This window comes from Perca fluviatilis, chromosome 15 (genome assembly GCF_010015445.1).
Source record: "Perca fluviatilis chromosome 15, GENO_Pfluv_1.0, whole genome shotgun sequence".
Taxonomy (NCBI): domain Eukaryota; kingdom Metazoa; phylum Chordata; class Actinopteri; order Perciformes; family Percidae; genus Perca; species Perca fluviatilis.
This window is the reverse complement of record NC_053126.1, coordinates 7,210,035-7,227,410: the sequence shown is the minus strand read 5'-3', so window position 1 is coordinate 7,227,410 and position 17,376 is coordinate 7,210,035. Positions and strand designations below refer to the sequence as shown.

At 41.7% G+C, this 17,376-nt stretch overlaps 1 protein-coding gene across 5 annotated transcripts in view; it reads left to right on the top strand.

The window, feature by feature from the left end:
• clec16a (C-type lectin domain containing 16A) overlaps positions 1 to 13,063 on the top strand; it is a 56,444-nt gene extending 43,381 nt beyond the window's left edge. For 4 of the 5 annotated variants that reach the window (XM_039824618.1, XM_039824615.1, XM_039824616.1 and 1 more), the window contains 5 exons: positions 6,053 to 6,204; positions 7,299 to 7,503; positions 9,221 to 9,391; positions 10,380 to 10,517; positions 12,094 to 13,063. In XM_039824618.1, the coding sequence (XP_039680552.1) occupies positions 6,053 to 6,204; positions 7,299 to 7,503; positions 9,221 to 9,391; positions 10,380 to 10,517; positions 12,094 to 12,713 (1,286 nt within the window). In that variant the 3' untranslated portion in view covers positions 12,714 to 13,063. The remainder of the gene's footprint in view (positions 1 to 6,052; positions 6,205 to 7,298; positions 7,504 to 9,220; positions 9,392 to 10,379; positions 10,518 to 12,093) is intronic. The other variant, XM_039824617.1, reaches the window with a different exon arrangement.
• The last annotated feature ends 4,313 nt before the right edge of the window (positions 13,064 to 17,376 follow it).

Below are 17,376 nucleotides of genomic sequence, written 5' to 3'. Positions count from 1 at the left end.
TTAGCTAGCTAGCACGGACTAGCTAGCTAGCGCCAGCCATTCGTCTCTGGAGCGGCCATCTTCTCTCCTTCCGGCGACGTAGTCTACAACACACTTTACTGCCCCAGTAACGCGTGTTGTAACTATAACAACCATCAACAATCGCCATTTTCTTTTGTACTAGTCAAATGACCTCAGCAAACAATTCAATGTATGTTCTACTCTTTCTATTTCTGTGGGATAAAATGATGAAGTGAGGGTTTTATATATATATATAAGGTCAACTTCATTGTGCAAAATCCCTTTCTGGCCATCATTCAACACCACAACTCAGGAACAGAAGGGGAGACATTTGTTCGGATACTGAATTGGTGACACTAATCTTGGGCGTCCACATTAAAACTTGTGATTGCATAGAACTTCTGTGCTGCCGGGAAGATGTATGTGAAGCATTCACGTTTTAAAATTTTGTAGCTTCTTTGAAGCGACATCCACATTTGAAGCATTGTCTACAACTTTATGTTCTATCCTTTTCCTCTGGTCGTCCACCACAAGCTCATTGGTTTTGCGGATATTGAGCTTCAAGTGATTGTCGTTGCACCATGTGAGAAAGGTCTTGATCAGTCCTCTGAAAAAATTGTCTCTAAGTGAAGACAGCATATTTCTCACTGCAATCATACATGTCAATATATTAGTATGTATAACTTCCATTTCGCCCCAAAATACACTAAATACCTTTTATTAAATTCCTTCAAACTCGTCACTACATGAGCCTGGACAGACATGGATCTAAACTGCAACTTGTCTGCTGTGCAGAGTTATAATTCTAGTTTACAGTACTAAGTCACAGTCACTTTTAGTTAAGCAAGGCGGTTGACTAAGAACACACTCTTACAGATTAATTATAGAGCGAGGGAGGGGTTTTCCTTGTGGTTTGGGGGATTTAAAGCTACAACCTTCCACCCACAAACTCCTGGTTCTGACTATTTGGCTGCCACCGCCTCCGTTTTAGCACATCCTCGTAGCTGTTGAATCACAGAACATTTACTAATATCTATACCTGTAAATTGTGTCCGTAGAGTAGTATCCTTGTGGTTTCAGAGATGGTCTAGCAAGGAGGGTCATGTTGCATTCCCATCAACAGGAACTTTACCGAAAGTGTGCATGAGGAAGTGTCACTATCCCAGGACCATGCAAAGACACATATTCACGATGATGGGTGACTTAATTGTTAGCCTGGCATCGCCAGACTTATTCGCAAATGTGCATTATTCTGGAACTTTTCGGTTCATCTTCAATTTCCAAGGGGCGTTATCAACGGGCATAGACTGAAATGCATCTTGACACAATTTAATAGACCTACAACCAGTAGGAGCAGTGAAACAACATAGCTCTGAGTGACAATTGGGGTGGTGCTTGGTCTGTTTTGCAGCAGGAAAAAAAGTGGCTGCCTGGTCACAAACTTTCTTAAGTTATGCTATACAGTAACAGAATCTTGATTCACATTCGATCAGAACCACACAGTTTGAGTTTGGCGAGCCGCGTGCGTTGCTCTGGAAACAGTATGCCAGTTACATTTGGTAACTGCGTTCGGTATGCATTACGCTCCTCTTGTTGGTTATCGTCTTAAACCCGCCCCATGTGAGATAAACGGTTGTGATTGGCCCGTACAGGTTCTGGACGGCTCGAAATCAGTTTGAATGGGAGGGGGGCCAGACGTGTCTGCCAGAGCAAATGAAACATGAGCGTGCAGATTTGTCTGGTTTCCAGGCTAACTTATTGTCACAATTGTTAAAAAAAAAAGTCACTTTTGAAGAAGCTGATGACCCTGATTTTACGTGTTATATATTTCTAATAAACCCAAGTGTGACAAGTTATCTCTTGAAGATGAAATGCTCAAGAGATATGAAGCTTGAAACTAAACTAGTGATAAGTTTTTTTTTCCCTCATACCATTTGTATACAGTCACTCCATTGTCTACCTTCAGTAATGTTTGTCCAACCTGGCAGGATGAGTAAGTTGATAGCTCAAGGGACAAGGAGCATTGAAGACATACACAGCTCAAGCTAGCAGCTTCACTCACTGCACTGCTGTCTGCTGCTTTTTACTGAACCGCTTCAATCATTTCTTGCTCGATTGTACTTTGGTTGTAGTTAAAAAAGAAGAACAGAGAGAGTCTTACCTAACCGAATTTTTGAAGAACTCAAAAGAAGGTATGCAGTAAATAGCATTAGCAACTCTTTTGCTGAATGATTTATGATGCAAAACTGCTCTGATAAATGGAACTCATGACACACCTACATAGATGAACTAAACAGGCGCCCCATTCCTTTTATTCTTAACATTCATCTTATGTTGAATCTAAAAAATTCACTTGACTAACAGATGAAAACAAACTTGACACTAAATATTTCAAGGATAGGTGCTGTTTGGGTGAAAGTACTTAAAAAAATAAAATTAAAATAAAAGTAGTTGAAACCATCACTGTGTCAATGAGCCCAAAACAGGTTACTGAGTAGAGTCAACTTGTCTATTAAATTTTCAAACCTTTTTTTTTTTTTTTTTTTACAAAGTTGACCCACTCCTGCTTTCTGTAGTCAGAAGTTAAGTAGAAGTTGGGGGTGGGAGGGTTTTTTCCCAGCTGGTCAGGGGATTCAAGCTATCAAACTTCCCCTGATGTCTCTGACCATTTTGCTGTTAGCATCACTTTGCTGCCATAGAAAATTGGGGACTACCTCTCCAGCTGCGGGTACTTTTCCCTGCTCACTGTTTCAGTGGTTAAAGTCAAGTTCCTGGCAACCCCTGTTGATCTTTTAATATTTGGTAAGAGCAAAATTCATATCACCAGAAGGCCACATGTATGATTTACAGCTGTGAAAATAGAGTTGTCTCTAGGGCAACCTACTGTACTGAAGGGGCTATTTAAATGAACAAAACCCCAAGTGTACTAAAGGATATGGCTCCAACCAGTTTCACACAAATTACATTAGTCACATACAGATGGATTAGTCAGGATTCTTGAGAATAGAAATCAAGGAACCAGAGAGCAAAAATATTATTAAGTGGAAGGGACATGAGTGATACTTTGCAAGAGAAGTTCATCGGGGGCTTTACGTCACTGGGGTGTTACCAGTTTACGTGTAGAGCCAGTGACGGTGTGGGATATTTAAACCAGTGGTGTCAAATCAGGTCATTATCAGTCCACATTTCATGTTTGCCTCTCACTAGTCTTATCAGTTCATTGTCCTGCTGGACATGTAAGTGTGCAGCAGTCTGTTTTGACTGACTGTGTGCTTCTGTCTGCCTGCTATATTAATATGTATGTGCTGTGAAATAGTGTGAACACAACAGTATAGTCAAATAGAGCTCAACAGTAAAACACATGACTACATTTATAAAGAACAGTTTTACCTTTTAGTTGGTAAAAACTGGATAATTAGTGTTTTAGGAGTAGCACTACTGTACACCTTCAGGAAACAAGTTTTTTTTCAAAGTGGCCGTATATTTGTTATTTATTTTGCATCAAGGTTTTTCTAAAGAAGATTAATCATTGTATGGTCTGGTATGGTGTAATTTCATCTGTAGCATAAAACAGAAGCACAGTCACCTACAACAGAAAACTTTTACTTTAGTAGCTGAGAGGGAAGTTTGGCCTATTTGAGTTTTCTTAAGAATTTCACGAGTTGTTAAGATAGATCTTTTGTTATGTCGATTCCCAGGAATTTGATGTCGTTGACACTTTCCACCGCATCCCCATTTATGTGGAGGAGGTATGTTTGGTATTCCTGGATCTCCTAAAGTCAACAATGATCTCATGGTTTTTGTGGTTGTCAGGGCCAGATTATTGTGTCCCAACACCACTCTTTTCTGTAGTGTGTCTCCTCATTATCGTATAGAAGTCCCCCTATAGTGGTGTCCTCAGCAAACGTCACTATAGTGTTTGGTTTATGACCAAATACCTGCAATAATGACATTGCTTGATGTGGAAAATGTGTACTTCTGATCAATCTTTGATTAGGGCTGGGCAATAGCGAGGAAATCAAATATCACGATATTCTTGACCAAATACCTCGATATCGATATTGCGGCGATATTCTAGGGTTGACAATTGGTGCTTTAACAAAATATCTTCACACTTAGATTTTAGATAAATAATCATCAGTAATGTGGACATAATGTCTAAGTGGGGAAAAGGCAAATAACAGAACAGCTAGAACAGTCTGGTAAGTTCAGAAAAGTACATCACTTTACTGTAATGTAGCCTTTAAAACCAGGAGAAGACAACACTTATGTCATATCACGATATCCAAAATCTAAGACGATATCTAGTCTCCTATCACGATATCGATATAAAATCGATCTATTGCCCAGCTCTATCTTTGATTACTAATAGAAAAAAACTTGATGAGCCTCAGTGTATACGTGTATGTATATGTCTATTCCATCTCAAATCCTAAAAAGAGGGCACTCGGCCCAGCCTCGAGACAAATTCAGACAGGCTTCTCAGAGTTTACTGAACATGCTTTATTATGCCTCAATGGGGCAAAAATAACTTCTGTAATAAAATAAAATCTGTAACAAAATAATAGCTCTCTTTTAAAATAAAGAAATAATATGAAATAATGTTCTAAATATGACCTCTTCTGTGTTAGAAAATCCAGCTTCAACAAAATATCTCTTAATACCTTTTCAATGTAATAAATAAATAATAAAGACACTGAAACATATGTGCCAGCTTTGCACACGGTGCACTCCGCCTCCCACTTGTCCGGTCCCGACCGGGACGGTACGTGGGACATTTTCTTTGCTGTTCAACTGTGAAGCTGCACTAGTCTTGTTTTATGGTTGTGCGCAGGCTCTACGCAGAGCTTTCGCCATAGCCTACGTGGTGTTTATACTTGTGCGCTGGTGTGTGCGTCGAGCCGGCGTGTGTGTGTGGGGAGTGGGTGATAGAGCGAGGGAGAAGTGAGAGTGACGGCGAGCGAGTACGACTCCAGAGTCATAGTGAGAGAAACAAAGTGTCTCCCCTGTGTTTTCTGACCACGGTGGGAAATCTTTGGCAGGAAATGCTTCAGCATTTTGTGTGCAATGCTGCTCCGCTGTCTGCTGGCTCTGGTCCCTGTGTATGTGCGCGTCGCAGAGCCGCCCACAAGGCAGCCTCTCGGGAATTACGTCCCACAACAAAGTACCGTAGTATTGTGTGCAAAGTGCCAGTCAATTTAAGTGGTCCCATGGAAAACAGTGAAAACCGGACATTTTCCTGAATTTATAAACCGCCCCGGGCAAAAGAGGACATTTGGTCACCCTACGTATGCATGGACACAGACATACCAAAACTTAAAGTAACGCTACATTTGCCCCCACTTTACACAGCACGTCCCTCATCATACAGAATTGCGTATAATCACGGCACCAGGGAGGAGGCACAACAAGGTTGTGTAACCTTTGGTCCAGACATCATCAAGGTCCCCATCTTATCCTAACCTCGAGATAGCCAGAGCCTCCTCACATAAAGCATGCAGAGTGTGAAGGACTCTGAAGCTTTTCAAAATACCAAACCATGACACTGCACAAACCCTACATTTATCTATCTCTAATACATTTCTACCACTGTGCTAAATAGCAAATGGTAGCATGCTAATGCACTAACTATGATAGTAAACAAGGTAAACATGATACCTGAACCTAAAACTCAGCATGTTAACATTAACATCATACCATTTTTTTTTCTTAGAATTTTTATGTTAGCATTTAGCATCACAGAAGGGCTAACGATGGATAGTCAAAGTGCCTCTGTGGCCCATCCGTAACACTGTAGGATAGGCCTGGCTCTGCAAAAAACTATTTTACATTCCTTACATATCATTCCTAACCGATCATTCCTGTCCTAGCTGTAGACTCTTAGTCTTGTTATCTTGTGCAAACCTCATATTTCATGTTTTGAGTGCAGAACATTGGTCCTAACAGGTGACGTTGTGTACAGATCATAGACAGACCAGAGGCAGCTATTCAGCCATACCTCAACTTGATTTTCATAGCAGTAATTTACCGTCATGTCTATCATCTCTTTCAGATAACAGTGACCTAATTGCCTGTATGGTGGTCAGTAAAGATGGCGGCCAGGCCCAGAGGTTCCTCGCTGTAGATGTGTACCAGATGAGTCTGGTCGAACCAGAAACCAAACGCCTTGGATGGGGTGTAGTCAAGTTTGCCGGCCTTCTGCAAGTAAGAGAAAAGTGGCGTGTCCGTGTCTTTGTACAGTGCTAAAGCGCGAATGAAATGTTCAGTCATTAAAACCACTGATTTGTGTGCGTGTTCCACCCTTTTTTTTATTCCATTTTATTTTTAGACTTTCTCTACTTTCTTCTACCTTTCTACCTTACACAAATGCTTTTTTTGTTTATTTACCGGTCTCTGTTTTTATTGCCAATTCATCCAGTCACCACTGTATTATTTGAATTTTCAGTTTACATTGTTAATTTTTTTATCTTCGCCCATTGTTTTTTTTCTGTCCAAGTTTTCTATATTCCCGCTCTCACTTCCACCAAGTTGTCCCTGTTTCTCTTTTTTTTTTGTTCTCTTTTTTTAGTCATCAGATGTTTATTTGTTGTTGCCTGAGCACTTCGTGTCATTTTTCTCAAGAGAAATGTTAGAGATATGACATGATAAACCGTACAGTGACGTACTTTTCTATCATTTCTGGGTTATTTTGATGAGGTTAAGCATGTTAAGTCAGGTAGCATGTATCAGTAGGGCCTTATCAGTGGAAGTGATATTGCATTTCATTTTTCTAACGCCATTCTGAAATGATTTGCAGTATATATCCAGTGTGATGTTGTGAAACAGATATAGATAAAGTGTTATTACAATGTGTTGGGTGTGTATGTTTTGAATCTATATGATATAGTGTTTCCTTCCTTTTTCTACTAACTACTACTGTTTTTGGGTCTGAACCTATGTTCTGACCTTGTGAATGCAGCTATGGTCAAAGTGTATGTCCCATTTATCTGTCTCTCAACTCACTTTCTATCCATTTTGATCCCATTCTGTTTTCCTCAACTTATTTTTTCAATTTCATTTTTTGCGTTTGTTCTTTCTTGTTTTTGTGCATCTTTTTTGTCTGTCCTTGTCCCACTGTTTTCTTCTTATTGTCCCTCACTTTTTTATTCCCACTTTATCCATTTTCCTCTTTCTTTACCTCTTTCTCGCTCTCTCTCTCTCTCTCTCTCTCTCGCTCTCTTGCGGTATATTCTCTCTAACGCTTTACCCCACTCTTTGTTCCCTCTCTCCTTCTCCTCGCTCCCTCCCTCTCTCAACAGGACATGCAGGTGTCTGGCGTTGAGGATGACAGCAGAGCACTGAACATCGTCATCCATAAGCCCAGCTCCAACCCCCACGCCAAGCCCCTGCCCATCCTGCAGGCCAACTTCATCTTTGCCGACCACATCCGCTGTATCATCGCCAAGCAGAGGTTGGCCAAGGGTCGCATCCAGGCCCGACGAATGAAGATGCAGAGGATTGCAGGTGAGTAAGCCTTCTGCCCTTGCTCAATTGGTCAATATGACCCTTTCCTCTTTGTATAGGACAGCAAATTTTACTCTGCCTCTGATTGGCGTGTATTCATTGCCTTCAGTTGGTTGGGTTGGTTAGGTTTAGGTATGGAAGTGTTTCAGAAGATAATCTGAAAGGACAGAAGCAGCGCTAGCTGTTAAACTGTGGCCGTACATTAATATTGACTTGATTTGATTCTGCCTAATTATATTTTGTACTTTGTACTTGTTTTTAAGAGTTTTATTTTCACTCATTGCTCCCTGGATAACATTACAGTACAGTTGATTTTTACAATGAAGCCCATGAGATGTTATCCAGAGAGCAATGAGTGAAAATAAAACTCTTAAAAACAAGTGCAAAGTACAAAATATAATTGGGCAGAATCAAATCAAGTCAATATTAATGTACGGCCACAGTTTAACAGCTAGCGCTGCTTCTAGCTGTTTGGCAAGGCTTCCACATCCTCAACAAAAGGATAAAGCCCACAAAAAATCAAGTGACAGATAATCTGTCTTCACTAAGAGCTTCATAGTGTCAGTAATTTTTTTCTGAATCTGGCAGTGTCCTTCTACTCTTGTCACTCAATTGTAATGAATGAATTAATAGATTTTTTGAATATTACTTCCTCATTCTCCAATTCTTTTGTACTGTAAAGGCTCATGGATTTAGTCACTTGTACTTCCCCTCCCACTGGTCTGGTTCTTTAGAATTACGCTGAAGAGTACTAACAGAAATCTGAAATCTTGCCAATGCAGCAAAATACAGTAAAGGAGGATGTGAACCCTGCCAAAATAGCCACTGTAGTCACACAGTCTGTCAGATTGCCTCTCAATGACTAAAGAGTAACCATAAAAAACAATTCTAGTGTTATTGAATCTTATCATAGTAACAAATACAGGGGATACCATTTTCTCCCAGGTTAGGCCGGTTACACACTGGACACGTCGCGCGAGCGTGTCAGCTGCGTGGCGTGTCCGTTTATATTTCGGCTCCCATGTTAACAGGTTAGAGCTTACACACTGCCTGCGTGACACGCGCGTCTCAGGCGTGGCTCGAGCCGCGCCGAAAACGCGTGCCTGCTAGAAATAGAACCAACGCCTATTTTCACGCGACGTGCAAGCGTTGGAAGCATTTCCAGGCAAAATAGAATAGGAAAAGAGGTTTATGTGTCGTTTAGACACAAATACATATTAATAAATGACATGTTGATGTTTGAAAGCCTCTAGGTTTTGATATAAATGCAGATATAAATGTAATTTAAAAAAATTAAAATCGATTTTCTAATATTGCACCTGTCAATACAGAACGAAATGTTCTGCAGCCTATTTTGCCGTCAATACTGCAGACGTTGTCTTTGCTGTAATCAAATCAGTATATATTTATGTTTAACATGGTATTTCATTTTATCAGTGGGAAACATACATGTGTCCAGACAAGGCTAGCAGCAGTGCGTCAGACACGTTTCTGGTGTGTAAAGACATAGAAAAATCCACGCAGCTGACACGCAACAGAGACGCCACGCTCACGCCACGTGTCCAGTGTGTAACCGGCCTTAGACGTGCTCTCCCAGTTTGAATTTAGTAAATTAGTAGTAGTAGAAGTAAGTAAGTAAGTAATTTCACATGAAGTCCCAAAGCTTGACATTATAAAGATGCTGTGTTCATGTCCCTCCTACACTCTCCACTTCCAGCTCTGTTGGACCTGCCTGTGCAGCCCAGTGCGACGGAGGTGTTGGGTTTCGGTCAGACAGCAAACGCTTCACCCAGCGGCCTGCCTTTCCGGTTCTACGAGCAGTCAAGACGGGGGCCCAACGACCCCACGGCAAATAGAGCAGTTTTTGCCTCTGTCGATAAAGTACCAGGTGACATACAGATAACCAGGTTCCACCGCCTACACACTGCTTCAGCCTATACACTTCTTCAGAGATCCATATAGCGAAGTATATATCCAATAGCAAAGTGCCGATAATCTCTAGATCTGAATGATCATACAAATGTCATAAAACAATAGCAGTAAACTCAGGCCCCTGATTGGTACAGACTGGATACTTTGTGAGAAATGTTATTATAGTCAATAAAAGAACATCGGGTCATTAAAAATTTATTAGGACCTTTCGATTTGAGTCTTTGAGAAAACTTTTTCAGTTGCCCTAATCTTCAAACTAAATTGTGATAGTATATTTAGTGTAGAAGTCTAACCGTAGGTCAATCTTGTTTCTACTAGGAGACTCCTGATAACACAACTGAAAACTGTCCTGACCTTGCTTTCATTTTTTATAAATTCATGTGTGTTCTTTATTGTTAAATACCATTTGCTATAGTTTTACTTAAGGTATGCTTCTGTGGAATTGCCCCTGCTAAATCCTTTTTCACAGCTTTATAAAAGCTGTTGCAGTTCCTCAAAAGGACTCTTTGTTTGTCTCAGCAAGGAAACCTGCTCCTATTTAAAATGTAAAGGTCCTGAAATCGAAATAATAGCAAGCTTCTTTTTTATTGACACTTTAAAGGTCAACAAAAGTCAACATGATTTCCCCTAGTTTTAATGTGCTGTAGGTTTTCAGTGAATTGCAGTAATATTTTACTGTTCATTTTTTAAGTGTATATCTGTCTCTCAGAATTAAACAAATTTAAGAACACACATAAGCATACACGTGCACTTATGCAAAAAAAAACTGCACCTGACACATAAGTCTCTTACTGTAGGCCCATGTGTGTGTATATATACTGTGTGCCACACAATAGTTCAGACTCTCCACTTGTTTCATTGGGGCTAGATATGGTCAGGTGAAATCATTTCCCAGCCATGGTATCACATGACTGTATTGTCTGTGCGTGTGTGTCTATGTTCAGGTTTTGCAGTGGCTCACTGTGTGTCGCAGCACAGTCCCTCGCCCCTCTCCTCCCCCTCGCCTCCCTCCAGTGGGAGTGGGAGCACAGGAAGATGTGACTCTGTTACTGCGAGCACTATATCAGCTCAGAGCCCCACAGGTAGCTCACACACAGTACATCCGCCTTTCCTACATACAATCACACACGAATAAAGAGGCACATATGGGGCAAGGTGCAGATTCTTGACTATAATGTAATTATGGAGCTGAGGTGTGGTCAACACAGTATATCTGCACTATACAGCGCACACATATCTCCTGTGAGTATTGGGTGTAACCATGGTACATATTTGCACACACCACAAAAAACATGATAGTTTGCACTAGTGTCAGTTGAGCTGATGGTATATACGAAGTAGTACAGGGACACACAGGGCACATAAGGATGCTGCCCCTGTCACTATCAGGGTCGTATACAGCAGGTGTGTTGTTTACTCAAATTCCTGCTATAGAAGTTCTGTTTGGAGCAGTCACTTTGACCTTAACTCAACTGAACATAGCTGAACTGAATAGCAGAGCGGGTAAAAGTTACACCAAGGAAGGTTGGGTACTCTGATTGGAATGATACAATTAACAAAGAGCGTAAGGGTTCCCACTGGTTATGGGATTTATCTCGAAATTGTGAGAGCTTTGTTCTAGGCAAAGGATTTTCTGAAATTTAAATTCTCTGCTGGAAAGTTCACCTTTTACCCCTTTAGATCATCTCGGTGCAGAAAATCAACATTAACAAAGCAGGACAAACATTTTTGGAAGGCTTTGTTAAAGAAAAGCAACATACTTTTACTAAAAATGTCTTTTACTAAAAATCTCAGTTGGTAGAGCGGGCGCCCATATATAAAGGTTTATTTCTCGACGCAGTGGGCCCGGGTTGGACTCCGACCTGCGACCCTTTGCTGCATGTCGTTCCCCCTCTCTTTCCCCTTTCATGTCTTCAGCTGTCCTGTCAAATAAAGGCCTAAAATGCCCCCCAAAAAATGTCTTCCTCTAGGCCTGGGCGATACAGAGAAAATCAAATATCACGATCATTTTGAACAAATACCTCGATATCGATACTGCAGCGATTTACAAAATGAGATTTTAGATAAATAATCATCAGCAATGTGGATATAATGACTGAGTGGGTCAGCTAGAACAGTCTGGTAAATTCAGAAAATGACATAATTTTACTGTAATGCAGCCTTTAAAGCCAGGAAAAGACAACACTTGCCATATTACAATATAGGGCTGTGCAATTAATCGAAATGTAATCGTGATTATGATTTCGGCTCCCAATGATCACAAAAACAGAATAATCGAGAAAAACAATTATTTAGCTCATTACGTTTTGCAAATAAACTGAAAAAATAAAGTTTAAATAGGAAAAGTATTAAGGCAAATTTCACAGTTGTATGTGTTTTTTTTAACAGTTGATTTATTTATATAGTTTTTTTAAGTTCAATAATTGCAACATATTTCCAGAAGTCAACGAGTAATCGTGTTAAATTATCGTGATTTCAATATTGATCGAAATAATCGTGATTATATTTTTTTCCATAATCGAGCAGCCCTATTACAATATCCAAAATCTAAGACGATATCTAGTCTCATATCACGATATCGATATAATATCAATATATTGCCCAGCTCTATCTTCCTCTGAGTTCACCTGCCTCACTCTTTCCTCTGCTCTCCTCTAGATGACGGTACGTTTTTGGACCACACCCCAGCCTCCTCCTCTGGCGGAGAAGGGGAAGGAGTAGGTGGAGAAGTACTGTTTGTCGCCTCTACTCCCCCGCCCCCAGTCACGGCTCCGGCCCTGGCCCCCAGCCTCACCCCGGCGTCCCAGCCCAACATCTCCCTCCTCACAGACAACAACGCAGAGACACTCAGCGTGGAGTCGCTCACGCTGCTGCCCCCAGCAGGCTCACCACACCTGCACCCCTGTGCCAGCCACATTCCCGCTGCGCACTCCCTCCAGAGACCAGACGCCTCCATCGCAGAGGAGGAGGAGGAAGAGGGGGATAGGAAAGAAGAGCAAAGAGATGAGGAGCAGCAAGAGGAAGAGGGCTCGCCGATGGATGACACGGAGACGGATGCGACGGTAAAAGAGGAAACCACGACAACCGAGTTGGTCACCCCCACTGACGAGGAACCAGAGGGAGTAGATAAGCCAGAAGGTGAAGACACACCTCTAGAGGTGAATATAGACCAACTCTCTGCTGCAGAGCTGCAAGAAAGAGACGACTCAGAGTATGTAGAGAACACAGAAGATACAGAGGTGCACGCTGACACACAAGACTCGCCTGAACTGGATTAAGCAACACACACTCAGTCATCTTCATGCATTTAAACTTGTCTCTAAGAGGACAGTGAAGTGTGATAGTGAATCTATCCAGCTTGACTGCAGTATATTTTTGTGTTGAGACCTGTAGATTAGGATAGGATTTTGGAGGCATCTCAAAATTTGTGTTTTTTTCTCCGAGAGAACGGAGGACGAGACACTGGTCGAACTCGAGGAAGGCTTGAAGCACATTTGGGTTTCTGTGCACTTGAGTTTATTATCCGGTTGTGTTTTAAGCAAGCGTGTGTAAAGGCGCGCAACCAGCAACATTTTGTACTCCTTCTGATCGATTGTTTGTTCAGCTCAAAGAAACACACATAACGCCACATGCTGCTGTCGTGAGCTCTTTATCCACTTTAAAAAGACCTGCTCTGTTTTTGTGTCTTATGTTCACCGCTAATGTTTTGTGGTGGCTGTGGTCACTTCTACGCTAACACACACACTCTATACATACAGTCTACACAGAGTCAGCTGCACTTGCCTTTTAACCGCTGCATGTCAGACAAGTTAGCAGTTACTGCCACCTAGAACTGCCTGTGTGTGTGTGTGTGTGTGTGTGTGTGTGTGTGTGTGTGTGTGTGTGTGTGTGTGTGTGTGTGTGTGTGTGTATGTGTGTATATATGTGTGTGTGTGTGTGTGTGTGTGTGTGTGTGTGCGTGTGTGCGTGTGTGTTACATGTTAAGTTGTTATTGTTCCAGGTGTAAAGTAGTGATCCATTCATTTACTAACTGGTGTCTATTATAGAAAATGTATTCCATCATCTGCAGCATCTTGAGCAAGGAGGGAGCAGGTCTCATACTGTAAACAATAATTTGATGTTAACGTGACGTCGTAGCTGTTGTGCCCTGCTAGTAAACATTTTGATTGATACATCTTGGAATGCGAGGTGTGTGAAAGCAGCTCTTTGCTTGTCATCACAGCCAGCAGTTGGTTTCCATCATAGTTCATATTAATCTCTTGGGCTGACAGTTTTGTACGGGTTGCTTGAGTGCAGTGTAACAAAGCGTCCCCGATATGCAACAGTATTTAACAAACCTCGACCTCGTTGGATTTGCTTTTATTTTCAACTTCCATTCTAGATCACTAACTTCCATCCCATATCCATACTGTAGATCCTAGCCTGCAGGGATTAGATAACGTGCGTTCGTTCAGAGAGGCTATTTACCAATCAGCAACCTGACTAACAGAATAATTGATTTGAAAGATCTGAATGGAGCTGAATAAGTGGTACACTAGTGATACATAATGGATAGCAGTTCACTGAGTAATAGTAAATAATTCACTGAGTCCATGCAGGCTTTCATTCATTCTCCACATAAAGAGTTTCAGTCTGTAGCGACACAGGTGAACTGCTATTTTACTCATTGAAAAGCGGAGTATCGTTTGATGTATTTAGGAATATAAAACAAGGTAATTTGCTTGCTTAAATGAAACTCTGACAGCCTCATAGAGGGATACAGTATAATAGATATCAGGGATTTTGGACATGCCGACTTCAAAGAGTCATGGGACAACGTTTGAAATAACCTCTGCATATAAATAACCTTTTTAGTTCCGCACACTGCCACAACAACACTGCGTTGAATGTATCTGCTGGTTGCCCCTCAGGCACTGACCTGAGCTCAGTTTACCTATCCATGTTTCTGGGAATAGGCTTAAATAGATATGTCGCGTTCCATTTACCTCGGAGGTCGGAACTGGGAGTGCCCTCACACCCGAGTTGATTCGTGTTCTGGTAACGACTCGTAAAAACCATTCTATCTAACGGGTTGATAACAATCCATTATGCTGTATTTTGCGCGTACAAATGCCGTAGCAACATGTTCACAGATGGAAGATGGACAGTACTGTGTCCACGACTGATTTAATGAGACACAAATAAGACAGAAGTGCTAACAAACGGTATATTGATACAGCTTTCACTACTGCTGATGCTCGGAGCAGCCATGCTGACTCGTGATGTCGGGGGGGGGGGGTTCACGGGGTTCTCCAGACTCTCCGAGTGGGAAATCCGACTTTCAGGGGGCGTTCCGATTGCCGTATCCGACTGGGAACTCCGAAACTTTGACTTCCCAGTTCAACTGGAACGCACCAAAAACATGCTCTGAAAACTCAGATTACTTTTGGGTTCATCCTGTCTATAATTTGATGAAAACACGATGCTGAGAACAATGTGGGACATTTTTTTTAATAATATTGGTAAACCATATAATACCCGTTCTCCAGGAAAGACGAGTAGGAGTATGATTTGGATGTTACCCCCCAAAAAAACCTAAAGCATAGTGTTGCAAAGTTGCATTGTCCTCTCAAAGTCACTACCCGGTGTGAGTCGAGGGCAGATGTGAGTCGCGCACGCTCAGGTTTACACGGTTTACAAGGGATCCGGCAAAAGGTTGTAGCTACCTATGGTCGTTTGATTGCTAACGTTAGCTCAAAACGCCATTCAAGTGACAGCCTTTGTTGTGTTTGATTGCTAACTTGTAGCCGGCAGAGAACGAACTTCGTCATGTGGGTCCATTTTTATTGCATTGACGTTACAGAAGTCTCCCGTTAGCAGGTTCTTGTAGGCTACTTCCGCCTGTAATCTAGAGCTGACATCAGGGATCATGCCGCGAAAATGTGATGCCTTACGCTAAATAATCAATTACTCCTATGTAATGTACCTATCTCATTCTTCTGTGGCTAACCGCAAAACGGATCTGAGCGAAATCTGTCGTTGTCTGTCGCATGCGCAACTCACATCTGCACTCTACTCACATCGGGTAGTGACAGTCCCCAAGAAACAAAAGCACTCGTGGAAAAACCAACATTCATTTCTTCAGATGTTGTTTTAAAGCAACTGTCCACACTGTAGTTCCAATGAGACAATCTGTAGGGGGGACTGAAGCGGGAAAAGTTACATAGTGTTGCTTTAAAGGTCCCATGGCATGAAAATGTCACTTTATGGAGGTTTTTTAACATTAATATGCGTTCCCCCAGCCTGCCTATGGTCCCCCAGTGGCTAGAAATGGTGATAGGTGTAAACCGAGCCCTGGGTATCCTGCTCTGCCTTTGAGAAAATGAAAGCTCAGATGGGCCGATCTGGAATCTTCTCCTTATGAGGTCATAAGGAGCAAGGTTACCTCCCCTTTCTCTGCTTTGCCCGCCCAGAGAATTTGGCCCACCCATGAGAGAAAGAGAGAGAGAGAGAGAGAGAGACATCATGGCTTGCAAACAAGCAAAGTGGCAGTTGGTCAAGGCCACACCCCCACCCTCCACCTTGCCCCCCCTCTCTCCTCCTCAATAGCTACAGACACAGAAATGGCACATACTAAGTAAAGCTCATTGTGGGACTGGCTCTAGTGGCTGTAATTCTGCACCAAGGCTGAATTTCGGGAAAGAGACTTCAGATACAGTATTAGGGGACCACGAAGGTCTATATAAAAGCATCCAAAAAGCAGCATGTCATGGGACCTTTAAGGTCAGTGTAGAGGGGCTAACCCCTCCTCCTTTAACCAGCTGAATAAAGCTTTACTACTGCAATAATCTAAAGAGCTAACCAGTGAGGGGGAGACATGAATGTAACAAACAACTTATTTCTGGGTGTTAGTTGATCGTTTTGAATGGGATCAGTGTATTTCTCTTTTTTTTTTTTTTTCTCTCCATTAATTAATGACTTGATATGTAAATCTTAGGAACAAAAGCAGCGTCACCAATTCTTTGGAACATATTCTATCGCCTCATCCTTTTATTAACTCCTTCCTCTTTTCTCTTTCGCCTTTGCTTTCCTGCTCTTTTCTATGCCGTTATCTTACAGCTGAAGACTCAATGCGGATCTTCTTTTTTTTTTTCTTTTTCTTTTTAACTCAGTTACAGTCATCAAAATAGTTTATAAAGGTGACATTCAGAGCAATACTTTTCTTTTTGAGTCTGTCTCTTTCCATCTTGCTACTGTAAATAGCAGACGAATGATAGTGGTGATCACTGGTGTGCTGACATGACGTGTGACACTTCCATTATTGTCTCTGATTGTAGTGTGTGTGGATGTAATATTTGTACGCTCTGTAAATGCTTTTTTGCTTTTAAACCTGTAATTATTGTTAATGAACTGAAACAGAGAATAAATAAAGAACTGCAATAAATTATTCTACTTAACAACAGTGAGGCCGCTGCATGAGTGTTGTTGCGTTTGCAGACATTGGGTGTGTTTTTTTTTTTTTCACTGCTCTTTGCTTTTCCCCCTTCCTCCTCCTCCTTCTTCACAGTAGTAACAGCAGAGGAGGTTCTCCTTAGTGTTTGAGCAAGATAACCACAGGAAATATTAAAAGAACTGCCAACCCCAGGAACACACACACACACACCCGTGTATACTGTGTGTGTGTGAGTGTGTGTGTGTGTGTGAGAGAGAGAGAGATGGCATTACCTTTACACTTTCTACCTTTGTGATGTGTTACTGTGGCTGCTGCAGGAGCCCTCAGTCATCTCCTCCGTCATCTTGTGGTCTGTATGTGTTGCTTTTATCGCGGTTCCTCTCTTCAGGGAAGTCTGGTTATGTGTGCGTAAACATTTGAATGGGTTCCTGGTACTGCAACGATACTAAAATACGTGTGTGTGTGTGTGTGTGTGTGTGTGTGTGTGTGTGTGTGTGTGTGTGTGTGTG